General features: G+C 46.8%; 1 protein-coding gene across 3 annotated transcripts; it reads right to left on the minus strand.

Annotated features, from left to right (window-relative positions):
* Window positions 1–11,937: 11,937 nt before the first annotated feature.
* MON1B (MON1 vesicular trafficking associated B) lies at window positions 11,938–22,567 on the minus strand. 3 transcript variants are annotated; one of them, XM_037063584.1, is made up of 6 exons: window positions 22,436–22,567; window positions 21,865–22,022; window positions 19,585–19,914; window positions 18,213–19,032; window positions 17,698–17,845; window positions 11,938–15,345 (listed from the first exon to the last, which is right to left on the minus strand). In XM_037063584.1, the coding sequence occupies exons 2-6, from the start codon at window positions 22,010–22,012 to the stop codon at window positions 15,136–15,138; spliced, it is 1,656 nt and encodes a 551-aa protein (XP_036919479.1). In that variant the 5' UTR covers window positions 22,013–22,022; window positions 22,436–22,567; the 3' UTR covers window positions 11,938–15,135. The 3 variants fall into 3 exon arrangements, with proteins under 3 accessions (XP_036919479.1, XP_036919480.1, XP_036919481.1); XM_037063585.1 differs by lacking the exon at window positions 22,436–22,567 and adding an exon at window positions 22,239–22,429; XM_037063586.1 differs by lacking the exons at window positions 19,585–19,914; window positions 22,436–22,567 and having other exon boundaries at window positions 21,865–22,429.
* Window positions 22,568–25,356: the final 2,789 nt, after the last annotated feature.

Here is a 25,356-nt window from a genome sequence, read left to right on the forward strand (position 1 = left end):
CCCCCATGGCCCCCCAGAAGCAGCAAGCTGCCAGAAGGTACCTGCTGGGCCCGTGAGCACGCTGTGTTCTCACTGCCTCTGGAGGTTCTGGGCGAGGCCCCCTGGGCAGCTGAGTCCAGGCTCTGCAGCTTTGTGTTGGGGGCTTTCAGCCTGTCCGAACACTTCTTTCCCTGGACTTAATCTGGGAACCTGCAGGAGTTGACTGGGTCTGACTCAGAAACCAAGGGTGGTCAGGGCAGAGCTGGGTGTGAGGAAGGCTGGAGGGCAGCATGGGAGGCTTCAGGTGAGCAGAATTTTGGTTTGGTTCAGGTTTAACCTGAACAAGCAGGTTAAACTTATCAAAGTTAATCAAATTAGAGTGGCCACAGTGGAGAACTCTCAATCTAGATAAGCATATCCATATCCTAAGTCCCCACAGAGAGGTGGGTCTCTTGCCAGGCACTCACCATAAAGAGTGGAGGGAAAACTGTTTTCCCTGCTCTACAGCTTCAGGAGACTGGAACTAGACCTGCTGGGCCACCCCCCTCCTCCAGACCCTGCAGAAGGGACCCTGGAGAAACTGCCAGAGCCGCCCGGGGGGGGGGGGGGGGGCAGCGCGCCTGCTCAGGGCAGCTCTCCCAGAGCTCTGTCTGTGGCGCTTGGCCAAGAGAGAGAAGTCAGATTTCCCGCTGTCCCTTGTAAATTCAGACTCTCGTGAATTTGACTTTGGGGCACCATTCATTGCTGAATCTTTCTCTCCCAGGACAGCTCTTGCCTCGTTTTGTATCTGTTTGTATTTAAAGAGTAAGGCCTTGTGTGCCCCAGGGGATGCGTGTGCCCGTGTCTGTGTCTGCACACTGGCATGCGTAGATAGTGTGTGCATGCACAGCACACATTTCCTCTGCTGTCTCCACCAAGTGTGTCTTTTCACCAGAAAGTTTTTAAATGTAAATACTGTACCAATGTTAATTTTATTATCTTGATGGCATCTGTTTTCCCCATGATTGCTCTGCAAGGCATACATGCTAAATCAGCAAACTTCTACAGTGTTCAGTCAACCTGCTATCATGTAAGATTGTGCCATTTCTGTTAAATGGTTCCTAGAGGTTTACAAAATGGGGTAACTTTGTCCTAGATGTCAATTAATTTTTTATGGGTTTATTTACATATATTGTGAAATAATTACCACAATATATGTAAAGTAGGCTCAGCTAACATCCATCTTTTCATATAGATACAATAAAAAGAAAAAAGGGAAAATTATTTTGTGATGAGAATTCTAAGGATTTACTCTCTTAATTTTCCTATACATCACACAGCAGTATTAATTAGAGTGGTCATGTTGTACATCATATCCCCAGTACTCACTTATCTTATAACTGGAAGCTTGTATCTTTTGACTCTCCCCACCCCCTGACTCTGGTAACCCAAAGTCTGACCTCTTTTTTTCTATGAGTTTTTTTGGGGGGTGTTTTGGTGGTTTTGTTTTTTAGAATCCACCTATAAGCAAAATCATTCAATATTTGTTGAACTTATTTTAGTTAGGATAATGCCTTCAAGGTTCATTTACATTGTCTCCCAAATATCAGGATTCTCTCTTTTTTTAATGGATGGCTGAATTAAATTTAATTGCAGCTGTTCATTGCACACACACACACACACACATCACACACATATATCCCATATATACTTATGTATATAAATATACTACTTCTTCACTCACCCCTCCACTGACAAACACAAAGGGGGTCTCCCGGTCCTGGCTACTGTAAATAATGCTACTATGAGCACAGGGGCAAGAGTATCTTTCGGGTTAGTGTTCCTGTTCCCTTCGGATGCAGTCCCAGACGTGGGACCACACAGTAGCTCCATCTCTAATTTTCCGAGGAGCCTCCACAGTTTTCCTCAGGCCTGTGCCATCTGGCTACCCCACCAGCACTGCACAAGGAATCCCTTTTCTCCACACCCACGCAACGTTTGTTCTTTCTTGTGTTTTGACAATGGCCATTCTAAGGAGCATTAGGTGAGGTGGCATTGTTTCTAATTTGCATTTCCCTAATGACTAGTGACCTCTTTTCCTGTACCTTTTGGCCTTTGGTATATCTTTTTATCAGAAATGTCTATTTGCGTGGTTTGCCCATTTCTAAACTGGGTTCCCTCTTGCTCTTGTTGGCAAAACAGACGGTTCAGGAATCTGAGATGCCCCCGTGGAGAGGGGGTAGACGTGACACTCACTTATTTATTCACTAGCCACCCAGGAATACTGACAGTATCCAACCTGCCAGAGAGCCAGCCAGGGCCTGGTGGGTGAGGTCCATCGGAGGCCCCACCCAGAGTGCCCGGAGCCACGCCCCCCGCATCGGCCCCACCCCTCCCCACCTGCACAAGGACTCCCGCAGCACAGACTCAGCCGAGCAGGTGGAGGACCGTCTGAAATCACTGCCTTTATTTCTTGGCGGGCCTTGAAGTTAATTGGGGACCAGGTGGGTCCTACTGGCCTAGTGGGGCATCAGGTCCAGGCTCCACTGGCGGTTCCAGGTGCTTCCTCCTCCTGGCGGGCAGGCGCAGAGAGTCAAGCTGCCGGCACTCAGCTACTTTTGCCCTGTCACCGTCACCACCCGGCGTGGGAGGGGGGCCTGCTCCCCACAGATACTCTCTCCGAGGGGCTCTGGGGACATCCTCACCCCCTCTGTCTCCCTCCCTGCCCGCCTCGCCTCCATCCCTGGCTCCCGACCTCTCCTTTGTTGGCCCCATCCTCTGAGCTGCTCTGGGTATGAGTGGGAACTTTCCCCCCAAATTTCTCCAGCTCCACCTTCAGCCTGCAGAGAAGGGGCAGAGGAGAGAGGAGGAGGAAGAAGACACCAAAAGTCGAGGGAGTCCAGGAGGAAGCCACCGAGACACAGAGACCCCACAGGCTGTGGCCCCGTCTACCAGCCCCAGAGCCTGCCCTTCTGGGAGGGGTGGTGCTGTGGAGAGCAAAGGCCCATTCCCTTCCTCCGCGCCCCTGCCCCTTCGCCACAGCCTCCGCTCCCATCTCACCCTTCCTTCACTGCCAGGGCACCCTGGACCACTGGCAGTGAGCTCTGCCTCTGTTTCACCAGCTCCAGCTTGGCTCGCAGGGAGTTCTCTGCGGGGGTTGTTGGGGTTGGGGGCAGTCACAGGCGGGACCTGGAGCTCCCAAGAGCAGACCCTGCTCCCTCCTCGCCCCCCACCCCAAGTGGAGTCCCACCTTCGATGAGCAGCTGCTCCTTGCTGCTCTGCAGGACACAGATCTCCCCGGCCAGTCGCTTCGCCAGCATCTGTGAGGAGAGATGAGGCCTGAAAATCCCTCTATTCTGTACTCTGGCCGCCTCCTCTTTCCCGCCTCTCAGAAAGTCCTTACTTGAATTGAGTCATTCATTCATTCCACTATATCTATTAACTCAATGTACAGTTTCTGCTGTGACTAATTGCTGGTGGGGACACATTTCTTTGCGATTGCTCCCCATGTCCTCACATACCTCTCAAATCTCATGTCTTGCCTCTCTCCTCATCCTCCCTGCCCACCCTCCAGTTCGCTCTTCCTCAAAAGCTCCAGGCATGGTTCAGCCTCAGGGCCTTTGCACTGGCCTTTCCTTCTGCCATGAACAGTTGCACCCAGATACCTGCATGGCTTCCTTCCTATCCTTCCTTCCTTCCTGCCTGCCTGCCTGCCTGCCTGCCTGCCCGCCTGCCTGCCTGCCTGCATTCAGATGTCATTTGCTGAGGCCTTCCACAAACGCCACTACATGGTCTTACTTATTTTCTTATTTAGAGTCTGGGTGTGCCTCCCGCTGCTCCCAACCATCCTAGGACAGGCAAACACTTGGCCCCTAGGGCTCCCTACTGTCTCCTTGTGCCTGCAGTGCTGCAAAATGCATCCAGGGACGTTAGTTGAAGGATTAACCTGACCACAGCTTTCTCGGGGTTCCCATTTGCCACTGCGGGGTAACACACTCTAGGTGAGCAGGATCAGCAGTGGTTACTGTACCAGTCTGGGCAACCATGTGTCAGTGACAGATGGTGAGAGGTGGTCGATTTAAGGTAAAAGCTGAAGGACCGGTGGGTGGGCAAAAAGAATTATGGATTCAAGGACTACTTCAGGAAGTGGGCCTGATCAGGAGGTGGGCCTGATCAGCCAGCAGAGACTTTGCAACCAGGCGAGGAGGCCTTTGTTTGGAGGCAATGACGATGGCTCACCTGGAATTCCCAGAGGTCCTTGTGCTGGCCCATCAAATCCTCCAGCTGCTCTTCCACATGCAACCTAGGGGTCAACACCCGGGAATGACGGAACACCTGCTAGGACCAACACGCAGCCCAGTCCAGTCAGGGGTTCATCGTGCACAGGCCTTCGAAATTCTGCCTATGGCTCCCTCTGCTGGGGGCCCCTTTCTGGGCTTTATCCACCAGGCATTGGTTCCAGTAGCTCCTCTTCCAACAAACTCTCCCTGATGCAAGCCCCACTCCCACTTCCCACCCAACACCACACCAGGGCCTAGGCCTGGAGTACCCAGGTGGCTACCGCAGCTTCCTCTGTTTACAACTCTCTTCAATCTGAGAGTTACAGATGGAAGTTTGGTCCATGAATTCCTACAACATGTGCTTCCAAGGAAGAGAAAGACAATCTCGATTATATTCTCCAAATTACTCCCCACCACACTCCCTCCAGCAGGAGTAGAAGCCCTGGGGGGTGGGGGTGGGGGTCTGCTCATAACCTTCATCATTCGCCTTTCTCCTATTAATTGAACGTGAAACTTTATGGGCCTCTGCCAAGACCATCACCTTGTCCATCAAACCAAGAAGTTAGGCCTGAACCTGAGCAGTGAGCAGACATTGAAGCCATAGAGGAGTGGCTTTAGTTGGAACAAAACTGTACAAGGGGGGAGTTCAGTTTCATAGATTCTAAAGTTCTGGCTTGAAGCCTGGATCTGCTATTCTACTGTGAGTCTGGGCAAGTTACTTAACCTGTCTGGGTCTCAGTTTACTCATATGTAAAGCGGTGGTAATGATGGGAGGATGACATCACCCCTTAACACACCTAATTGTCATTGTGAGGGTTATGTTTGCAAATAAACATAAACCATTCATCAGACTGTGTGTGGTGTAGTTAAGCGTATGGATACTCAAACCATCACCAGGTTTTCCTGCACAATTAAAATCACAGTGAACCAAGCTGTGACACCTCTGGTCACAAAAATCTGTTAAGTAAAGGTTCAAATGATGGAGAGGTGGATGGGTGGGTGGTTGGATGGCCAAGTAATTGGATGGATGAATGGCTGGCTAAAAAGATAATGACTGGTGAGAGAAATGATGAGTGGTGGGAGATGTCTGGGTGGAGAAATAAAAGGACCGATGGAAGGATGGACAGGTGTTTGGTTGGATGGTTGGTTGAAGAAATGAACTACTACATGAACAATGATTGGAAAGATGGAGAAAAGATAAATGAATGATTACATTGATAGATGAGTACAGGGAGGGCTGGAGAGATGTCTGGGAGGCTGACTAGATGAAGGGCTGGAGAGTAGGACAGATGTATTGATGGGTTAATGGGTAAATGGATGGATTGGCAAATGAGTGGGTAGATGGATGCGTCAGTAAATTGGTGATTGGGAAGCCTGAATGGCCAGACAGATAAACAAATGAATCAATGGCTGAAGAGCTGAATAGCCAATAGGGGAAGAATTAGGATAACACCAGTGAATGAAATTTATAAAGAAACTATGAAGGAATGGTTAAATGAGGACATCTTAACACCACTATCTAATATCAGAGATGAGCGTAGAGGTCTTTCGTCTAGCTGATCTGTCTTATTAAAAAGGGAAATGAGGAGAGTGTGTCCAAGATTTATTTTCCCTAGCTCTTGCTTGCCCTCCTTCAAGCTGGGGACTAAGGTTGGGAAGAGCTGGGCAGGACCTCTTACCTCTGGGTCTCACTTGACTTCATCTGGCCGTGCAGCTGGAGGGTCCTCAGTGCCTCTGTGGAGATGAACCAAGGCCACATGAGAGCTCTTGGGGAGTCAGGCTTGGGTGGAGGTGAGGGGCACTGAAGGCACTAAGGGGACTTTAGCTTTTACTTTGAGTCAGGTGACAGCCAAAGAAGAAATCTGAGCAGAAAGGGAGGCACTCTGGCTCAGGGTTCAGTGGGGTTCTTCTGGCTTCTCTGAGGACTGTGGGCTTTTGTGGGGTAATGGGGTGTAATGAAGACAGAAGAGAAAAAATACCTTGCTTTTTTCTCAAGACCTCCTCTAGGTGCACTTTCTCTCCATTCACTGGAAACACAGTGACACTTTGAGCCTCCAAGAAAGGAGCTATGTCCCCTGCCCCCACTGCCATTCATGCAAAGGGCATGCCCATGGTCACGCAGAAGGTCTGGAACAGCCCCAGGAGAGCAGAGGTATGTCCTTGCCACCCTACACCCATCTCCCACTGGGGACCAACCCGACCCAGCTCCTCCCCCTTGGTGTCCACATTCCCTGTAATTGCCAAAGGAGTAAAGACTCTGCAAAACACACCAGGTTTATACTGAGGAATGAGATGACTAGAAATAAATAAATGCAGAGTCAGATAAAAATAAGGTTATGAAGAAACAAGTGGAGCAGGAGAGTGAGAATGACAGAGAGGTGACATTCTATTTTCACATGGGACCATCAAGGTAGACCTGTTGGATAAAGCTTGAGCTAAGAGCTGAAAGATGACTTGGGATAGCAAGAGGCAATGTAGACTGCAGAGAATATGAGCACTGCAGGTGGAGGGAGCAGCCCATGCAAAGACTGAGCTGTGCGCAGGACACCAGCAGTGGCCATGGGATCTCTGGGTTCCTCTTTTGGTGTCACTTACAAGAGTCCAATTCCCTGTGCAGGGTCTCCCAGAGAGCTTGGACTTCTCCCAATTCCTCACTGGCCTTCTTCTTTGCTGGCGAAAGAAGGCACTATGTGAATGCAGCCTCAAGCCATGCTGTTCTCTCTCAGACTGTGACACTGCACACTCATCTTCCAACAACCTGGAGGGGCCTGGATTTTACAGGTGACGAAGTGGAGGTATTCCAAGTCAAGGCTTTCATGGCCAGCTGGCCAGCCTAGGTCCCAGTTTACCTTGCTGAAACTCATTAATTCGATTAATCAGGTCTTCTATCTGTGGCTCCAGGCTTCCTTCTGCAGAAGGAAAGATTGAACCAGAGAGGACAGATGCCCGACTGTCCAGTTCAGACAGAGGGGTGGGTATTGGCACTGTGTCTCTGCTGCTACCCATCAATACATTTTCTGGATGTCAGCTGTCTGCTGGGCTCTGGAAGAGGCCCTTGTAGGGTTGGCATGCTGGGTGGGAGAGATGGGCATTGCACAAAGATGTAGGATCCCAACGCAGGTGGGCAGTAACTGCTGTGAAGGGACTGCAGATGAAAGGGTAGAAGGTGCCTCTCAAAACATGGAAGGGCCCCAGATGAAGAGAGGGAAGGGGATCCTGCAGTTTTGTGGGGGTGGAGTGTGGAGGGAGGAACCATGTCAGGCAAAGGGACGGGTGCATAGTCCCTGCAGCGAGAGTGAGACAAACGCCCAAAGCAATGGCTAAGGGGCTGGTATGGTAGGTGTGTCTAGTAAGCAAGTGGAGAGTCACAAGAGACAAGGAGGGTGGGGAGTGAGGGTGCAGATCACTTAGGACCTCCTGGGACATGGTGGAGACTTCCCAATGTAATTCTGAGTGTGGTGGGAGCCAACGAAGACCACCTGCCTGCCCCACCCTGTTAAAAACTTGCCAGGGCAGTTGTCACTCCTGTCCATCTGGACTCTGGTATTGTCTCATTTGAGACATGGAGAAAAATGAGGCTTTAATTTTGTGGATGGCAGCTTTCAAGTTCTCCAGTGGCAGGAAGGTCACTCTTTAGTGGACTCATCTCTACCTTCTCAACAGCCCCAATAACAGCGCTTTGTATAGAGAGCCTTCTTCCTCTTCCCCCTTGGCTTCAAGATTGACAGCACAGAGTTGGAGCAAAAGCTTCCCAACCTTTGCTTGGGTCTCACTACCAGGCCTGAACACTTTGGATTTAATAGGTTCAAGCCCTGGATTTTCCAAGGCCATCGACTCCAGCTCCTGTGACTTCTAGGGCCGTGGGTGCTTCTAAGTTGCTAATTATGATAGACAAATCTCCAGGGGAGATTGTTTCACTGGTGGTGGGTCTCCAATTTCTCCAACTCTAGCCTAGGTGGGAGCTTCAGTGCACTTCAGCAGGCAACCACAGAAGGGGCGGGTTCCGTTTCATCAGGAATAGACCAATAGACTGTAGAATTTAACCCGAGAATGGGCTGGGGAGCAGTGTGTACAGCCTCAAACCCAGCCAGCACTCTGCCCTTCTCTGAGGTAGGTTGGCTACTAGGTGCTCCTCAACAAGCCAAGCAAGGCACAAAGTCAACATATTTGTGTTACCACTTGTATACCAACAGGGCAGACAAAAAATACAAACCCATGAACACATTTTTTTTAAATCTCTGGAAAAATACTCAAGAATTTAAAAATAGTTGTTGCTGGTCTGTGGGTCAGGGAAATGGATGTGTGCGCGTGCGAGTGTGTAAGATCCTAGGGTTTTCCTTCATCTTACACTTCTCGAATTTTGAAGCTGTGTGCTTGGTTCAGAGAATAAATTGTATTTGAAGGGGAAAGTGCCATGGGATAATTTCTGGAGGCTGTGAGTTGAGGAACCTCCAGAAATTATGGGGCCTGACTCAAAACTCTGGGGGAGCCTCAGATACAGAGACACGACCTTTATGCAGCTTCTTCACCATTGCCAGCAAGTCTTCAGTCTTCGAAGGCTTGGTCTTCCCTGTGGAGATGAGAATCAGAATTGCAGGACCCAGAGAGAGGGAGAGGGACAGAGGCTTATATGGGAAGGGAAGAGGTAAGTCCCATGGGTTCTGCAGATACCCCTGGGATGGAACCAAAGACAACAGGAGCCCTGCGGGACCCTACCCTGTTCCTTGACCCTGAGGTTTATGGTGTTGCTGGATGAATCAGGGCCCCACTGGTCAGCTTCTCCCTGAGAGGTCAGATCCCTTAATGAATGTCAAGAATGAAGGAAGGGGAACATTTTTGCTGCTACCATTCAAAATCAGTATGAAGTGCTCACCAATGCGATAGAGCAGAAAGATTTCACATGAATTTCTTAAAAATCATTATAGATCACAATTTTCAGATTCTTGAAGAATTTATGAGTCTAGAAAATAGTTACTAATGAACTCTAACAATAAAAAAAGACGATCAGCTAATATGAGCTTCTTGATGGAAGAACATAATCCCACCTATGAAGGATTCTTGTCAACTCCCCACCCCCCAAAAAAAGTCAAAAAGAGAAATCAAGGTTTCCATATTTAAATACCATTTCAAAGAAAATACAAGGGGCAGAGAAACATGTTCCATTATATCATGAGAATATGATCATGGGGATTATAAGACTCTGGTAAACTCCACGGGACAATTTTGTTTCTTCAAGAAATAAATTGCAAAGAAGAAAAGGGGAGAGAGAAAACTATGATTAAAAGAGACTTGGGACAACATCTAATTTTCATCTTGATTCAGCACATATATGTCTATATATTCTTAATATGCACCCGTTACTTTTAGTATAATAACCAAAAAATCAGAAAAAGATTGATATCTTAAACTCTTGAAATCACTGATAAAAGGTCAAATCCCAGTAACCTACCACCTCCAAAGAAAACTGGGCAGAGAACATGAAAGGCAGCTCACAGATGACACAACAGCCAAAAAGTAGTGTGCGGTGAAAAGCCCCTTTGCCCAGGTCCCAAGTTCCTCAGTTCCCCTCCTCAGGAGTCACTGGAGTCACTGGAGTCACAAGCTATCCATGCATACTCAGAGATAATTCATCTACAAGCCTATTTCCACTCTTTCTATACAAATGGTTTATCCTACCATAGATGATGTTCCACAGCGTGCATTTTTCACCTGACAGTGTGCACTGGTGCTTTTTAGTCCTTTTATTGGCTCCGTACTGGCCCACTGAGTGGATGCCTCACAATTTAAGTGCAGTCCCTACCATTTAGGTCCCTACTAGTGGGTATTTAGGTTGTTCCCCTTCTTTTGCTGTCACAAACAATGCTGCAGTGACCATCTTCATTAGTTTCCCTGGGCTGCCAAAACTAAGTGCCACAAACCCAGGCTTTCTTTTGTGTCTGTGTTTTCACCTTTCATTCTCTTTCCCTGTACCCAAATTTCCCTCTTCTTGTAAGGACACCAGTCATCAGACTAGAGCCCACCCTCATCCATTATAACTTCACCTTAACTAGTGGTAGCTGCAAAGACCCCCATTTCCAAATAATGTCACATTTTGAGGTTCTGGTGTTCATGAAATTTTGGAGGGAGCAAAATTCAACCAGGTACATGTACCCTGGTACATTCTTCTTTGTGCCCACATGAGAGTGTATTATGGGATAAATTCCTAGAAGGCTACCAGCTGTATCCAAATGCAGGTATATTTTTTAAATTAGACTGGTATTATGGAATTTCCCTCCACCTGTTTTTATCAGGCCCCCCAAAAGAACCTCCATCCCCATACTCTTACCAGCCAAGTATGCTTTCAACCTACTCCATTTTTGCCAATCTGATAGACAAAACCAGTAGTTCACTTCAGACTTTCTGGTAGTAAATATCCAAAACTTACTCCTGTGGGTCAAAAATTCTACTTCTAAGAATCTTTCTTAAGAAAATAATTAAGGGTGATAGGCAAGAATTTCATTGTTTCATTGTTTGAGATCTTAAAAAGTAGAAACAATCTAAGGATGCCTTAGTTGATCATAGCACATTGTAGGATGAAATTCCCTGCAGCTATTAAAAATCATGTTGCAAACCAGGGATTCTTAACCTGAGTTTATTAATTGTGGGGGAAATATTTGGTGGTATGTTCATTTTCTTTACATGTTCTGTCTTCAAATCTTTTACAAATAAGTATGCATTAATCTAACTTTGCATTTAAATTTTAAATTACTTGTTAAACAAATGTAGAACTCAGAATAAAAAGTAAAAGTCTCTTCTCACCAAGAGCCCCTTCCCCCAGTCATTCCCCTTTCCAGAAGTAACCACGTCAACAGTTTGGTGAAGACACTCAGATCTCTTAGTAAACTGTATTTCATGTATTTAATTTTTATTTTCTTATCCAAGTAACATTCTAAAAACATTCAAACACTACACAAACAGGCGAAGTTAGAAATGAAACCTCCCCCTCTCTCCTTGGCCCCAAACCTCGGTGCCTTTCTCTGATATTAATAGACTGGTATGTGTCCTCTTGAGACTTTCAACACTTTTAAATACTCTTACTATTTGGAAATTAAACAAAAAATCAAAGTTATTTTAGTAATAATTAGATATTTGTTATTGTTTTCTTTTTAAATATTTCATTATGAAAATTTCCAATTGCACACGAAAGTAGGAATATCATGATGAACTCTGATTTATTTATCGCCAAGATCTGAAAGTCATTAATATTCATAAATATTTGCTTCAGCTATATTTTTCCTGTGAAGTATTTTTTTAATTTATTACTTTTAGAGAGACAGGGAAATAGACAGAGACAGAGACAGACAGAAACAAGTATTTTCAAGGAAGCCCTGGGCTTCCCCAGATACATGTCTCACTACTTGAAGACATTTTCTTAGATGACTCCAATCCTAAAATCACACCAATATTCACAATCGTCGTTAATCAATAGATTATCAGCATCATCCAGTACCCAGAACACGTGTGAGTTCCCTGACTGTCCCCGTTTTTTACAGCTGGGTGTACAACCATTTCTGTGAAGGCTCCATCTCTGCTCTTCCTCTTCCCTGCGTTTGTAACCCGTCATGGGGTAAGATCATGGCTGCTCAGTAATTAAATAATCCAACTAACATCTTGATAATTTTTTTAAATCCATGTTAAAAAACAACCTAGAGCACATGAGTCCCTTTTAAACATTTTATTTTGAAATCATTTCAGATGTACATAAAAGTTGTAGGAAACAGACCACGGTTCTCCTATTCGCCCTTGTACCAGGTTTCCCGTTTGTGAGCGTTTCTGTACCACAGATTGCAGGGATCTTGGCCCTTTATTCCTTAACGTGCCAGTGTGGGTTTCCTCTGTACAAGGGGAACCTACCAAGTAACCACAGTGTAACCATCGAAACCGAGTTTAGTACCAATATCAATATTAACATAGGATCCTCAGATACCAAATTTCCCCCTTCTAGTATTTCAAAATGATATAGTATCACATTTTCCTAAAAGAAAAAAAATTCACAAAAATGCCTCTGGTTTTGCACAGCCCCCAACATCCAAGTTCCTTGCTGACACTCATTAGTTAGGCCTTCCACCTTCACACAATTTTCCGCGCAACCCTCACAGGGCTATAGGTGACGCTGCTTCCACTTGAGTTTTTAACATCCAAACCTTTTTTTTTCCTCATAAAAATATCTCTTCTTGGAGTTCATTGTGTCAATAAATATTAACCTTGTCCTTTAAAAATTATTTCAAATTAAATTTGAATTTAATTATTTTTTCCTGCTACTGAAAAAAGTAAAAAGCCCACCACACAGGTATTCCACAATATGCATGAAAATACCTAAATTTAACCATTTCCATGATTGCTCTTTTTTTTTTTTTTTTTGCTCCCATCAACACCACTCTAATGGCTCTTCCTGGTCCACATACACATGTACCCTCCTCATTACTGAAGATATGCAATAGTATTTTAGATGCTGAAAGTGTTCTGCCCAGCTGCTGTTAGCGAAGCCTTTACTGGTCAGCTCTCCCAGTGAGGCGAGATGGCCTTTCCCCCAGAGTAATCAATACTAGACATCTTCCCTCCCTTTATAAAGCCAATTTTAATGGCTAGAAATGGTAACTTGATATGCTTTTAAATTTTCTGCATTGCTGATAAAATTAATGACGATTTTGACAAATTTGAAAACTTGATAGTAAAAGTTTTTCAGTAGCAGTGGCAGCTACAATAAGTGCTTAATAAATGAGATCTATTTCCATCTCTCATTTCTGCTTGTCCTTTGTTGAAAGCTGGTGTTCAATGTGTGGCCCTAACCGAAGAGAGCCCATGATAGAGCACTTAGTATATGCCAAGCAGCCATTGTTGGGGTGTTGGGGAAAGAGCAGTAAATGGTTTCCATGGAGCTCACACCATTGGACAATAAACAACTATCACCATTGTTGTTGAAGTCTGCATAGACAGGCGTGGAAAAAGGCAGCCCAGTGTTTACTAATACAGTGGTTTAAAGGCTGTGCAGGAAAGGGCGTCATAGATGAAAGGAGGGTAAAAAGTTGATAACTACTAAACAGTGATGGGTGCACGGGCACTTATCATGCTATTCTTTTTATGTGAGTACATTTTTAAAAATCCTACAGTTAAAATAATGCTCGTGGCATAGTAGCAGATCATGGTCTTGGGAGGTTTTCCACTTTTGTCTAAACTCCAATTCCCACCTGTCTGTGGGCAATTTTCCCCTCACTAGGAAGCAGGTATCACAAAACGCCCTGGAGAAAGGCGGCCGGTGGGAGTGGCCATTAAGGGAGTCCACACAAAGTGCGGCATGTGCGGGGGGTCGAGCTATACTGGGGCATCACCGTCCATTTTCTTAGGTGTGGCAGCAGCGGAGTGGCTTCTGTGGGAATTCCCACCTCCACTCGTTGCTTGGAGATGCACACTTCAGTAGTGTACTTGAAAATACCAAGTAGTATGTCCAATAATTCAGACGAAATTATGCGTGTTATCTACACATTATTGAACCCTATTTTATAAAAGCCTTAAAATTACAATTTTTTAGTACTGCTATCAATATTTCATTATTGAAACGGGACTGCCACTTCTCCCTTCTGCCCTGGGCAGGCAGGGCCAGCTTACCCTCATTGTCTTCACCCTCCAGGCTCTCCTCCAGGACTTCTATGGGGTCCACTTCGAAAGACTCCAACTTCCCCGCCATTTCCCAACGCAGAAATCTGGCGCATGCGCCTTGAACAATTGGCAAAAAAGGGCAAGACTCCACAGCGCGCATGCGTGCAGCTCGCAACCTTATCAGTTGACCTGGGTGTGAGCAAAGGGGTTTGAGCGAGCCTCGGATCCAGTGAGCCGCATGCGCCTTTAACTCCAGCTTAAAGGAAACAAGGGCAGAACGAGGTCCTAACGCAGTGGGGAGTGCGTGTGGGGAGAACAGACACAAACCCGAGGGGGTCTCTCCCTCTCCAGGTTGTTCCAGTAGTGCAGGTTGTGCCAAAGTCCGGAGAACTGTGCATGTGTCACGCGGTGGCACAAAAGAGTGCGAGTCCCTTTACGTTGAACACAAACCCTGACTTACTGCCTGTGAGAGGTGAATTTTCTCCTTTTCATGAAGGCGCAGAACAAGCCCCAGAGCTAAGTGCACCTCCTGTGTAAAAACGCTGGATCTCATCTACCCTGTGAGGTCAGTGGCTTTGTCAAGGGTTACCAGACAGGTAGCCTGTGGAGGCCACCTTTCTCATTAACATTAGCAGCAGCCAACATTGATGGGGGTCATTTTTGACAGGGTAAAGATGAAGTATATGAAAGGCAAAGGAATGTCCTTGTAGGGAGTGGTTCAGGCCTTTTTCCTTAGTTTTTTTTTTTTTTTTTTTTTTTAATTATCCTTAGGCCAGTTCCAGGCACAAGGTGGCCCTGCATTCGCAATTTCAGAATTCCCCCCAAGGGCCACTCCAAAACACCTTGGCCAGCCCAGGACCCTCAGGGCTAAGAGCCCATTGCCAAAGTTAATTCCAGGTGCAGGACAGAGGGGGTGGTGCCCAGGACCGAAGGAGAAAGCCCATGGTAGAGGCTAGAATATCATCCAAGTGGAGGAAATAAGGCAGAGGGAAGGGAAGAGGCTGAAGGATTTCTCCACAGGTGGAGGTACATGAGGGGGCTGGGAAAGCAGCCTGCTCATCTGTGTGCAAACATGCCACCAACCACCTCTCATTCGTGGGCAGGCCCTCAGCTCCTGCCCCACTGCCCACAGAGAGACCAGTCACAGACACCACCAAGAACCCTTTCATCTCTCCCACCTGGCCCATTTCCAGGGTAGAGATAGAAGGCAAAAGCCAATAGTGGCTGTTCCCAGCACTGCCCAGTCTGGGAGTTCTGCCTCTCAAGGTCCACTGAACAAGCCATTGTGGGAAGCTTGGTCTGTGGAGGCAGATGAAGCTGCGGGGGGTGTGGAGTACTTGGGTGGGTAACGAATGAAGAGCCGATCCTCCTCCTTCTTCACCCAGCGCAGGAGTTTGGTCACTACCAAGATGGCACCTGCCTTGGTCACCAGGGGGCTGAGGCAGGTATAGAGCTCAAATTTGGAGGTCACCTGTGGGTTTGAGAGGAGACAGTCAGTTGGGCTTGAGCTGGCCATGCCCCATCCTGTCCATCAGACCCTAGGCCTATGCCTGTCTCTGGTTTGGAAGACACATCTGGCAGCAGCGCCCACTTGGTGCTGCCCGGTCACTGGGCTAAAGCAGGTAAGCTGGTATTATGAAGTCATGGGCGGGCCAGGGGTTCTCAGTCTAGATCTAGTGGATTCAATTGGTGAATCAGGCTGTATGTGTGGGCCTCAGTTTGCTCATCTGTAGAATGGGTATTAACAGCTGTTGTATACAAGGTCCTGTTCTAATCTCCACACACCCATGTTTTCATCATCTATGCCCTGAGTGTATTAAGAGGATTAATTCGATTTATCCTCACACCAACCTAAGAGACTTAATGTGACCGGACCACCATTATTTTTCCACACCACCTCTCAGTACCTGCCCCACTCCCTCTGTTCCAGCCACTCTAGCCTCTGCTTGCTACTCCTCAAGCATCAACCAGGCTCAGTCTCACCTCACAGTGTCTGAGCAGTCCTTCCCTCTGCCAGCTGTACCCTTCCTCAGAAACCCACATGCTCCGCCCCTCTCCCCCCACTCAGATGCCATCTCCTTGGTGAGGCATGCCCTGACCACCTGATTTACAATTTTCAGCCCAAATACCATTCTTTGCTAAAGGATCAAAGGGCTGCTTGGACAAATGGACTGACACAGAGTAACTACAAGATGAGCTTGGGACATCTGTGCCACAAAGTAAGAAGTGCTTCAGCAGTGACAGGGACATCTCAAAATGACACAGGGAACAGACTGTCCAAATTAAAGCTCCCAATAGCTAAATCAGGGACCATTTGAGAAAAAAAAAAAGATAAAAGAGGCTTTTAGCCTACTGAATGAAAGAAAAATTCACAAGACCACACTGATATATGTGTAAAATCACAAATTCAACAAACAAATACAGGAAGAGGAAACATTCTCCAAGACAACAGAATCTCAAACAATAATTGTAGAAGGAATGACAGGGTTAGAAGAATCACCATCTAGTAAACAGGGTATTAACTGTGGCAGGCAAGAATCATTAATGGATATTAATGTTAGTGGATGAAAGTATAATGTAAAAAAAAGAATACTGAACAGTCACCTCACACTATGTAATTATTGTACAAAGGGTAAAAATACTAAATTTATAAGTGGATAAATCTGGCAGACACCACCTTAACTAAATGATCGAAGTTAATCTCATCAACAATGGGACAAAATGACAGTGTGGGCCACCCAAGGAGATGCGGAGAAGGATACAGCACCACTTCTGTGATATTCTTTCCAAACACACATGACCTCAATTTAGTCATGATAAAATACCAGAAAGACACAAATTCAGAATCATTCTAAAAACTAACCGGCTAGTCAGGTCATGAAAGACAAAAAGGACAGAGAAACTGTTCCAGAATAAATGAGACTAGGAAAGCACAACAAAGAAATCCAATATGTGAATCTGGACTGGATTCTGGGCCAATAAAAAACATTATTCGTGGGACAACTGGTGAAATCTGAATGAAGTCTGTGGATTAGATGTTATTATACTGATGTCAATTCCCTGATTTTGATAAGTTACTATGGTTTTGTTAGTATCTGGAGAAACTGGGTGATGGGATTATTTATAGTAATTCTTTGTACTATTTTGCAACTTCTTCATAAGTCTAAAATTGCTTGAAAATTAAAGTTTAAAAAATTAAATATAAAACAAAATTCTTGGCCTAGAACAATGCCTGATACAGAATAGGCACCAAATAAATTATTTAATAAATGTGCACTAAATGGCAGAGCCTGGGGGAAGGTGCCATTCCTAGTGGGGTCACCTTGACCCAACTCCCAGAATATCTGACTTTTAATAGACCCATAGGAAGTGAGGACAGGAGCTCTGAAACGACCTCAGGAACGATATCCCAGGTGGAAGGCATAGCATGGTGTTCAAGGAGTGCTGGGGAGAGAGTCACAGAGTCAAAACTGAACTGGTGCCTGTAGACACAAGGGTGGGCCTAATGGGAAAATGGGAAATCAGCAGGCACAGAGATGGTGGTTAATGGGGACTCCTGAAAGTCAAAGATGCTGTACTGATTACTAATCGGGGAACAGCAAACAGAATGATGGAGCTAATGAGGTTTGTAGACACTGACTGACCCTAATGGGTTTCAAAGACAGGTATGTAATGGCAGGGACAGTATTAAAGGCAAAAGTAAACACAGCCCAGGCAAAGGCATAGCGTGAGGGATGGAGTGTGTTATGCCTGGGGAAATACGATGGAGGGGGGAAAGTACCGAAGCAGAGAATTAACCCCTTCAGGGCCCTACCCAACTCACCCAGGCCAGCAGCGTCTCCTTCTCAGCCACATGGTAGATGAGGCGCAGGGGCCGGGAGGTGCTGTGGAGGCGTGCGTGCAGGCGGTGGTACAGGTCCGACAGGCGCTGCCGCTCCTCCTCTCTGCTGTATGGCGCCTCTAGCTCGGGGCTGCAGCAATGGATGGAGGCAGGGGACAAGGTCAGTTTAGGGCTTTCTTGGCTGGCCCATCTCCCTTTAGTCAAGGGAGTTCATCAAGTTAGGGAGCTAAGCCTTCCCCATCAGACTTGAGAAACTCCAATAGAGGCCCAGCTTCCCCATGAAACTATGGGAGTCCTTAAGTACTAGGGCCCTGTTCTCCATTAGAATAAGGGATTCTTTGAGGGTGGTCAAGCCTCTCATCAGTGAGAGACTCATTCTATTCCTTCTTTCTAGCACATGGCTGGCTCTCTTATGGAGTCATGTCTATGAGATGCTGAACCTTCCAGTTAGATGAACCTTCCTGCCCTGCCAACTGTCCAACGGGCTCAGGACCCACCTGGTAAACTGGGGCAGCTGGCGGTGATGGTCAGGGATGTCCAGTGGCTTATAGAGGAAGTGCCAGAGGCCAGGCGCCCCCACAGCCTGCACACTGTAGGAAGGGGCGTTGGCTGATGGGGCATTAGAGAAGCTGGCAGCCTCCCCAAGTGTACGCATGGCACCAAGGCTGTGCATCCCGTCTTCTACCAGGCGCCGGCAGGTGGCCATGTCATGGAAGGCCTCAGGGTCAGTGCCAAGCAGCAGCAGGCAGACAGGCATGGCGTCCAGGCGGGCCACATAGGCATAGAAGAAACCATCAGGGTTGAAGCGGGGCAGGCACACAGGTGCCCACGCCTCCCCTGCGGCAAAGGCCGGGGCACTGACCCAGTTGAGCAGCAACTGCAGGTCGGCTGGGTCCAGCCGGCACTCAGCCAGCACACTGCGCTCCTGGGCCGCTGTCACCAGTTGACCACCCACCGCCAACACAGACAGTGCCAGGCCAGGGGCTGTGCAACGTCGGAGCAGGGTACCCAGTGCTTCCCGCAGCGGGCGAGCAAGGGGCACACAGCGCACGGCGCCTAGGAGCAGGGCACCTGGGTCTCGCTCCACACTGTCCAAAAGCCGGTCTAGTGTGCTCTCTGAGCCAGCCAGCAGGCGGCGGAGGTCGTAGTTCTGCTTGCGGGCGAAGATGCGGGCCACGCTTGCACGGGTCAATGTGCTCACGATCTGTGCATGCACAGCTAGCAGCTCCCTCCGAAGCTGGGCTGCTGACTGAGGAGTCCGTGACACAGCCACCAGCAGCAATGGGCCCTGCTGCAGGAACACCAGCTTGTGGTCCTCTAGGGGAGGAAATGCACAGGCAGGGGTAGAGATGAGTCAGTGGTGACTGGAGGGGGTCAGGTGAGGTTCTTCCACCCTCTCCCTGAACACACACACCTCTGGCCAGAACTTGTGCAGCCACTGTGGACACTCAGACTGGGCACACGGGGGGAGTATGAACATTTTAGAGACATGATAGAACGAGACATGATAGGACGGTCAGAGATTCAGGTCAGACATACAGCATGAAGTGGGGGAAGATAACGCAAAGACTGACAAGGCCAGAAACACACCCAACTCGACCACATAGCCCACAAAAGCACCCTGTTAGATAAACAAGGAGGTATCCAGCCAGTCACTTACATCCTAGTCAGTTAACCACTCAGAACTCAGCAGGCCAAACTGACAGACAGATACAATGCTCACCACCCTGGACAGCCATCCACATACACTGATCCACCCTGGCTGGCTGGAGTGTGCTCCCGGAAGTCAGGCAGACCTGCCACTAGCCAGCTAGCCATATTCATAGTCCCATCATTACCCGCTGTTCTGCCTTCTGCCCCTTTGCTCACCAGCATATATGGCGCAGATGGCGTCTCCTGCACTCTGCACAAAGGACACGAGGGCTGTCATCACGCCCATGGTGGTCGATAGTGCCTCCACACTACCGTACCTCGAGTAGATGGGCTTGCCTGCCTCACTCAGTACAAACACGTGCTTCCGCTTGCCACGCCAGTCCTCATCACTGGGGTCTCCACCCTGGCCCCCAGAGCCGCTCTCAGAGTCACCCGTGGGACTATTCTCAGAGGCTGAAGGATCCCAGAGCCCACAATTACATGAAGGGGACTCTGATTGGGGCAGCGGTGACAGAAGGCTAGGTGGCTTGTCCTTGGTCCCGGATCCTGAAAGAGAGCCCCTAGTGGGTCATCTGCCTGTGGACTCCCGCTAACCCCATGTGCCCAAGGACCCACCAAATCAAATTCCTACCAGTCCCCCAATGACCCCTGATGCTGACACAGACCCCCAGGTATCTCCTCAATCCCTAACATTATATCCATATGAATCCCTTAAAGCCCCGATAATCTAATCTCTCATTGTCATAATAGAACCCTCTATGTCCCTAGAGGCCAATCATTCCCCTTTCAATAACTGCCTTTCTCGAGTCTTCAAAGCACCCCATCACCTCTGAATAACCTTCATCTTCAGTGGTTCCCCCATTAATAACCTCTGACCCCTCAGTTTTATCCTGATATTTACCCCTCAAAAAATGTAATGGCCATGATTATATCTATTAATACTCGGGTCTTTGACTGCTCCCTGTCCCCACTACTGAACTCCTTAGTTATTCTCACTGATGTCCACTGACCCATAATGACCCCATTGACTCTCCTGAGCACTACTTACATTACTGATGGTGACCACTAATTCTCCCAATGATTGCCATGAATATCTACTAGCACCCAGATCTTTGACTCCCTTAACCCTCCCCCAGTTTTACTCCCATTGCTGTTCATCAGCATTCTAATGATCCCACATTAACATCACCAATATCTGGGTCTTCGATGAAATGACTGCCTTGACCCACAATCTATTCCACTTCACGTCCATTCCATCCCTACCATGAACACTATTAACCTCCACTAACATTCAAGACTTCCAGAGACCTCTGCAGATTCCCTTGACCCTCTTTCAGTCCATTCTCCCATCTCCCCCCAAATCATTATTAATCTCCACTAACACCCAGGACTTCAGTGACCTCCACTGACTCTCCTGACCCCCCTTTATACTGAGTGGTATCCATTTCCCTCCCTACAATAATCACCATAACATACACTAACACACAGAACTTTAATAATGACCTCTGTTGCCCTTCTCATGATCATCATTAACTATCACCAATGAAACCCATGACTTCAATGCCCCCTACTGACTTCCCTGACACCCCTTCCATCTATTCCAGTTGCTGTCCATTGATCTCCCAAAGACAATCATTATTATCCATTGGCAACTACATTTCAACCATTTTCCCGTAAAATTCCAATGACCTCACATTCTCTCATTTTCTGATCCCACATGCCCCAATTACCTCCTCCCCATATCTGCCATTACTTGCCAGTAATTCCCAAGTTCTCAAAGAACCGCCCCCCCCCCCCCCCCCCGCCACTGAACTACTACCAATAGTCTCGGAGATGTTCACTAATCCTTCTCAGTGACCCCATTAATATCCATTAATTCCAAAGTGGTCAATGAGCAATACCCCCAGTGATTCCCATTAATTTCCACAGAATACCTCTACACATCCACTTGGGTCTTTAAACACCCTCCCACTGGTCCTCTAATGTTCCAAATAATCTCACTGATGTCCACTGCCTCCCCACCAATAATTATCATTAACATCTGATTCCTTAAAACACTTCCACCACCAGTTCCCCATTGTCTCTTCAATGATATAAACACTCTGAGTACCCATAGGCTCCCAGTGGTCCTCTTACCCATCTCAGTAACTTAAACAACACCCTAGCCCCCAAGAAACTGATTTCTGAATAGTCCACATTTGATCCTATTCACTTTCTTTTGGTCACTGGCCTATACAACCTAAATCCCCAATGCTCCTCTTTGATCCCAAAGACCTAAATTCACTCCACATCCCCAGTGAACACTCACTGACGCCCACTGATTTCCTTTTCATTCCTTGATGATTTAAACTATAATGGGAGTCAGTAATGACCTCCTACTGACCACATGCAACCCCGTTAGGCTCAAAAGACTCTTCAATGATCCCTCACTGACCGCCCCCAACAATGACACCCCCTATAAATTCTTTCCAAGACCATAGTGAGGAAAAGGCATACCTGTTTCCTCCAAGCTCCTATCTCCGAGATCTGTTGGGTCCTCGTGAACCCCTCCACCGTCTCCAGCTTCCTCATTGGGAAACCGCGTGTTCTCCAAGTCCTCTGCGTCCCCGGGGGCTGGGGCAGCAGTGTCTTCTCCGGCCTCCATCTGCACATCCCTGTGCGGGAGGGGAATTGAGGGTGACGGGCAGCAAAAGAAGCTTCTTAAAAGCCGTCACAGAGCTTAGCCTTCTGGTACACACTTCTAGTGCTGGTTTCCCCTCGGTTTTCAACAGGATGAGACATTTAAAAATACGACCAAATACTTGCATCCTCCAACACTTGCTGAACAAGAAGGCTCTACCGACCCCCAGGAAAAAAAGATACATAAACACCTGTTTCAACCCGGAATTTCAATTGGCCGGGCACCATCACTCCCCGTAGCCGCGGTATCACCACACTTCCGGGTGCGACTGCGGTCTTGCCGCTCTTCCGGGTAAGAAGACTCTGAAGGAACTTCCCGCTGCGGAGCTTCTTTCGCTCCCCGTGGGCCCCGAACCCTCTCTCCCGCCGCCCACTGGCCTTCGCTCACCGTTGAGATGGAGCGCTCCTGGATCTACGTCAGATCTGTTTGGGGACTAAGCGAGGGCCCTGTACATGCCTTCCCACCGCAGAGTCTCGCCACGCTCCCACGGACTAGCCAGGCCCTTCTGGTACCGAAGGCGTCGGCGTGAGGGGGCGCGGCTCACGTTCAGCCAACCCGGTGTACGAGTACGGCACTGCTTCCCTTAACGCCCAGTCAGGAGAAGTCGGCTTCACGTCTCATATCTACCAATACTGTGCGTTCAATTGTGATTACACCCGCCCATCCCTTGACTGACATTTTTCTGGATCCAATTGAAGGCTCGAGCCAATTCCTCCCTTCACTCAAGGTAGTTCACAGCCTAAGTGATAATACCGGTGCCCCACCAATAGACGTGCTTCCCCAGAAGTGGGGCAACTTTACCCTCCCTTATACACCGGGAAATGCTGGGGGAGGAGGGTGAAGGGCAGAAATAGAATGTTTGACGGACAGTCATCGCTTCCAGTTGGAATGCCATGCGCAACCTGGCCAGCCTATAGAACTCGGCTGCAAAAGCGGGAGGAGGACATCTCAGAAGGAGGGTGTCTATATTCATCAGTCTCGGAATTCAGCCAGGCGAAAGAAAGCAGGAGAAAGTGAACAGCCTCGGGGCGCGAGGGAGTGAGTTTGAGAAGGTACTATTCAGGCTGATCAGGGTTTGCCCAGACGACCTCATTTTCGAATACACGACTTTGTGGTACAAGCTACAGAGATTAGAAGTTCAAGTTTAACAGGGTTGTAGGTGATCGTGGCCTTGTCAGCCTTCTGTGTCTCGTTGGTTGAGGAAAATGTCCATCGGCTGCTGGGCGCCACTACTGGCTGGGCGAGGGCACTGGAGAAATGCAAATTAAAACCCGCAAGAGATACCTACGCATACACATCATAATGTCTACAACTAAATAGTAATGACATTTAAAAAAATTTAATAGTGTATACAACATATGTGCAAGACCTATATCCAGATGACTATAAAATTTTGCTGAAAAAACCAAGAAGATCTAAATAAATGAGGATTGTACTATGATCATTGATTGGAAAACTAAAAAAAAAAAAAAAAAACGTATTTAAATCTAATTGTAATGAAAACCCTACCATGAATTTTTGAGGAAACGTGATATTAATAATTGCATGAAAATGCAAATATTTTAGCTATAATCATTTAAGAAATAATAGAAGACCTACACTAGCAGTTTGAATCACATAATTAGGTTACAGTAAAAATAGCATGTGGTATTGAGAAAGTTTACACTTATATATCAATGGAATGAACTAGAGAGCTCAATCTCCCCACACCTACCTCTATGGTGCAACAATATGAAAAGATAACTCAAGGCAGGGAATAATAGTCTTGCCCACATATAGGGTTGGAATAGTGAATATTTATACAGAAAAATTTTCAACCCTAAATTAACATTGTAAACAAGTTAATTCAAAATGTATCAATCACCAATCAGACAAACCAAAATTATAACATTTCTAGAAGAAGAAATAGGAGGAAAATTTTCACGATTTTGGGTTAGGGAAGATTTTTTACTTAGGTTACCTAAAGGCATCAATCATAAAAAAGGATGACTTAAAAATATATATAAATGATATTAAGAGAATGAAAATAACATAGACTGGTAGAGGTAGGTAAACAAACAGACAATTAGACAAAGAAATCTTACCAAAGGAAGTATGCGAGTGGTAAATAAGAGCATTCAAGATGATCAGCATCATGAATCAATGGGGAAATGCAGTTCAAAATGTCTATTAAATTGTCTAAAATTCACAAAGAAGATATAAAAAGAACTCTTAAACTCAATATGACAACCCAATAGAAATGGGCATAAGATTTTAATAAAGATAGTTTTTTAAGATTTTATTTATTTATTTTTAGAGAAAGTGGGAGGGAGAGAGAGAGAGGGAGAGAAACATCTTTTGGTTGCCTCTTGTGTGCCCCCTGCCAACTGGAGACCTGGCTTGCAACCCAGTCATTTGCCCTGACCTGTAAATGAACCAGAGACCTTTGGGTTTGCAGTACAATACCCATTCCATTGAGCCACACCAGTCAAGGCAATAAAGATACTTCTTAAAGTATATGCATGATGAAAAAGCCCATGAGAAATGCTGAATATCCTAAACCAGACTGGAAATTCAAATTTAATCCAGAATTAATCTGGTGGGTGTGGTAAGTCCCCCCGCCCTCTGTGTCACCATAGCCTCCACAAATAGACTGCCTTTCATTCTCAACCTTAATCAAATCCCGCAGATGGCAAAGGCCCAGCTACTCATGTTTGAAGAACCTGGGAGAAGGGAATGCTGCACACTTTGTTCTCAGAAGGTTTCTTCTCTGAAGATTTGGATATATAGGTAAGGATAAACACTTAAATTCCTTCACAGGGAAGAGTTCCAGAATTGTAACTCTTTCCCCCTCATTCCCCACCACCTGTACTAAATGTCTGGATCTTGGCTGTGTTAGCAGGAATATGCTTTTTCATGAAATCAATGTCACTAAGTAAGTTTTCCCACCTCCATGTCTCCACCAAAATACAAGACCTGTAGAAATAGCTCTGGTTGAAGGAGCATGGTGAATTTCTAAAGCCCACCAAATTCTCATGAGATATTAAGACTGAACATCCACCAATACCCTTACATTAATTACTATTGCTACTCTAATAACTTACACAGATTTAGTGGCTTAGAACAATACAACCTTATTTTCTTAACCATTCTGTTGGTTAGAAGTCCAAGATGGGTCTCATCAGGCTAAAATACAGTTATCGATGTATTATTTTCCGGAAGTTCTAGGGGAGAATCTATTTTTTTGCCTTTGCTAGCTTCTTTGGTCTTCCTGCATGTCTTCCTCCAACTCCAAAGCTGGCAATGTTGCATCTCTTGGACCATTCTTT

The sequence above is a fragment of the Sturnira hondurensis genome, unplaced genomic scaffold (genome assembly GCF_014824575.4).
Source record: "Sturnira hondurensis isolate 20B ecotype Veracruz unplaced genomic scaffold, ASM1482457v3 Scaffold0014745, whole genome shotgun sequence".
Classification (NCBI taxonomy): Eukaryota; Metazoa; Chordata; class Mammalia; order Chiroptera; family Phyllostomidae; genus Sturnira; species Sturnira hondurensis.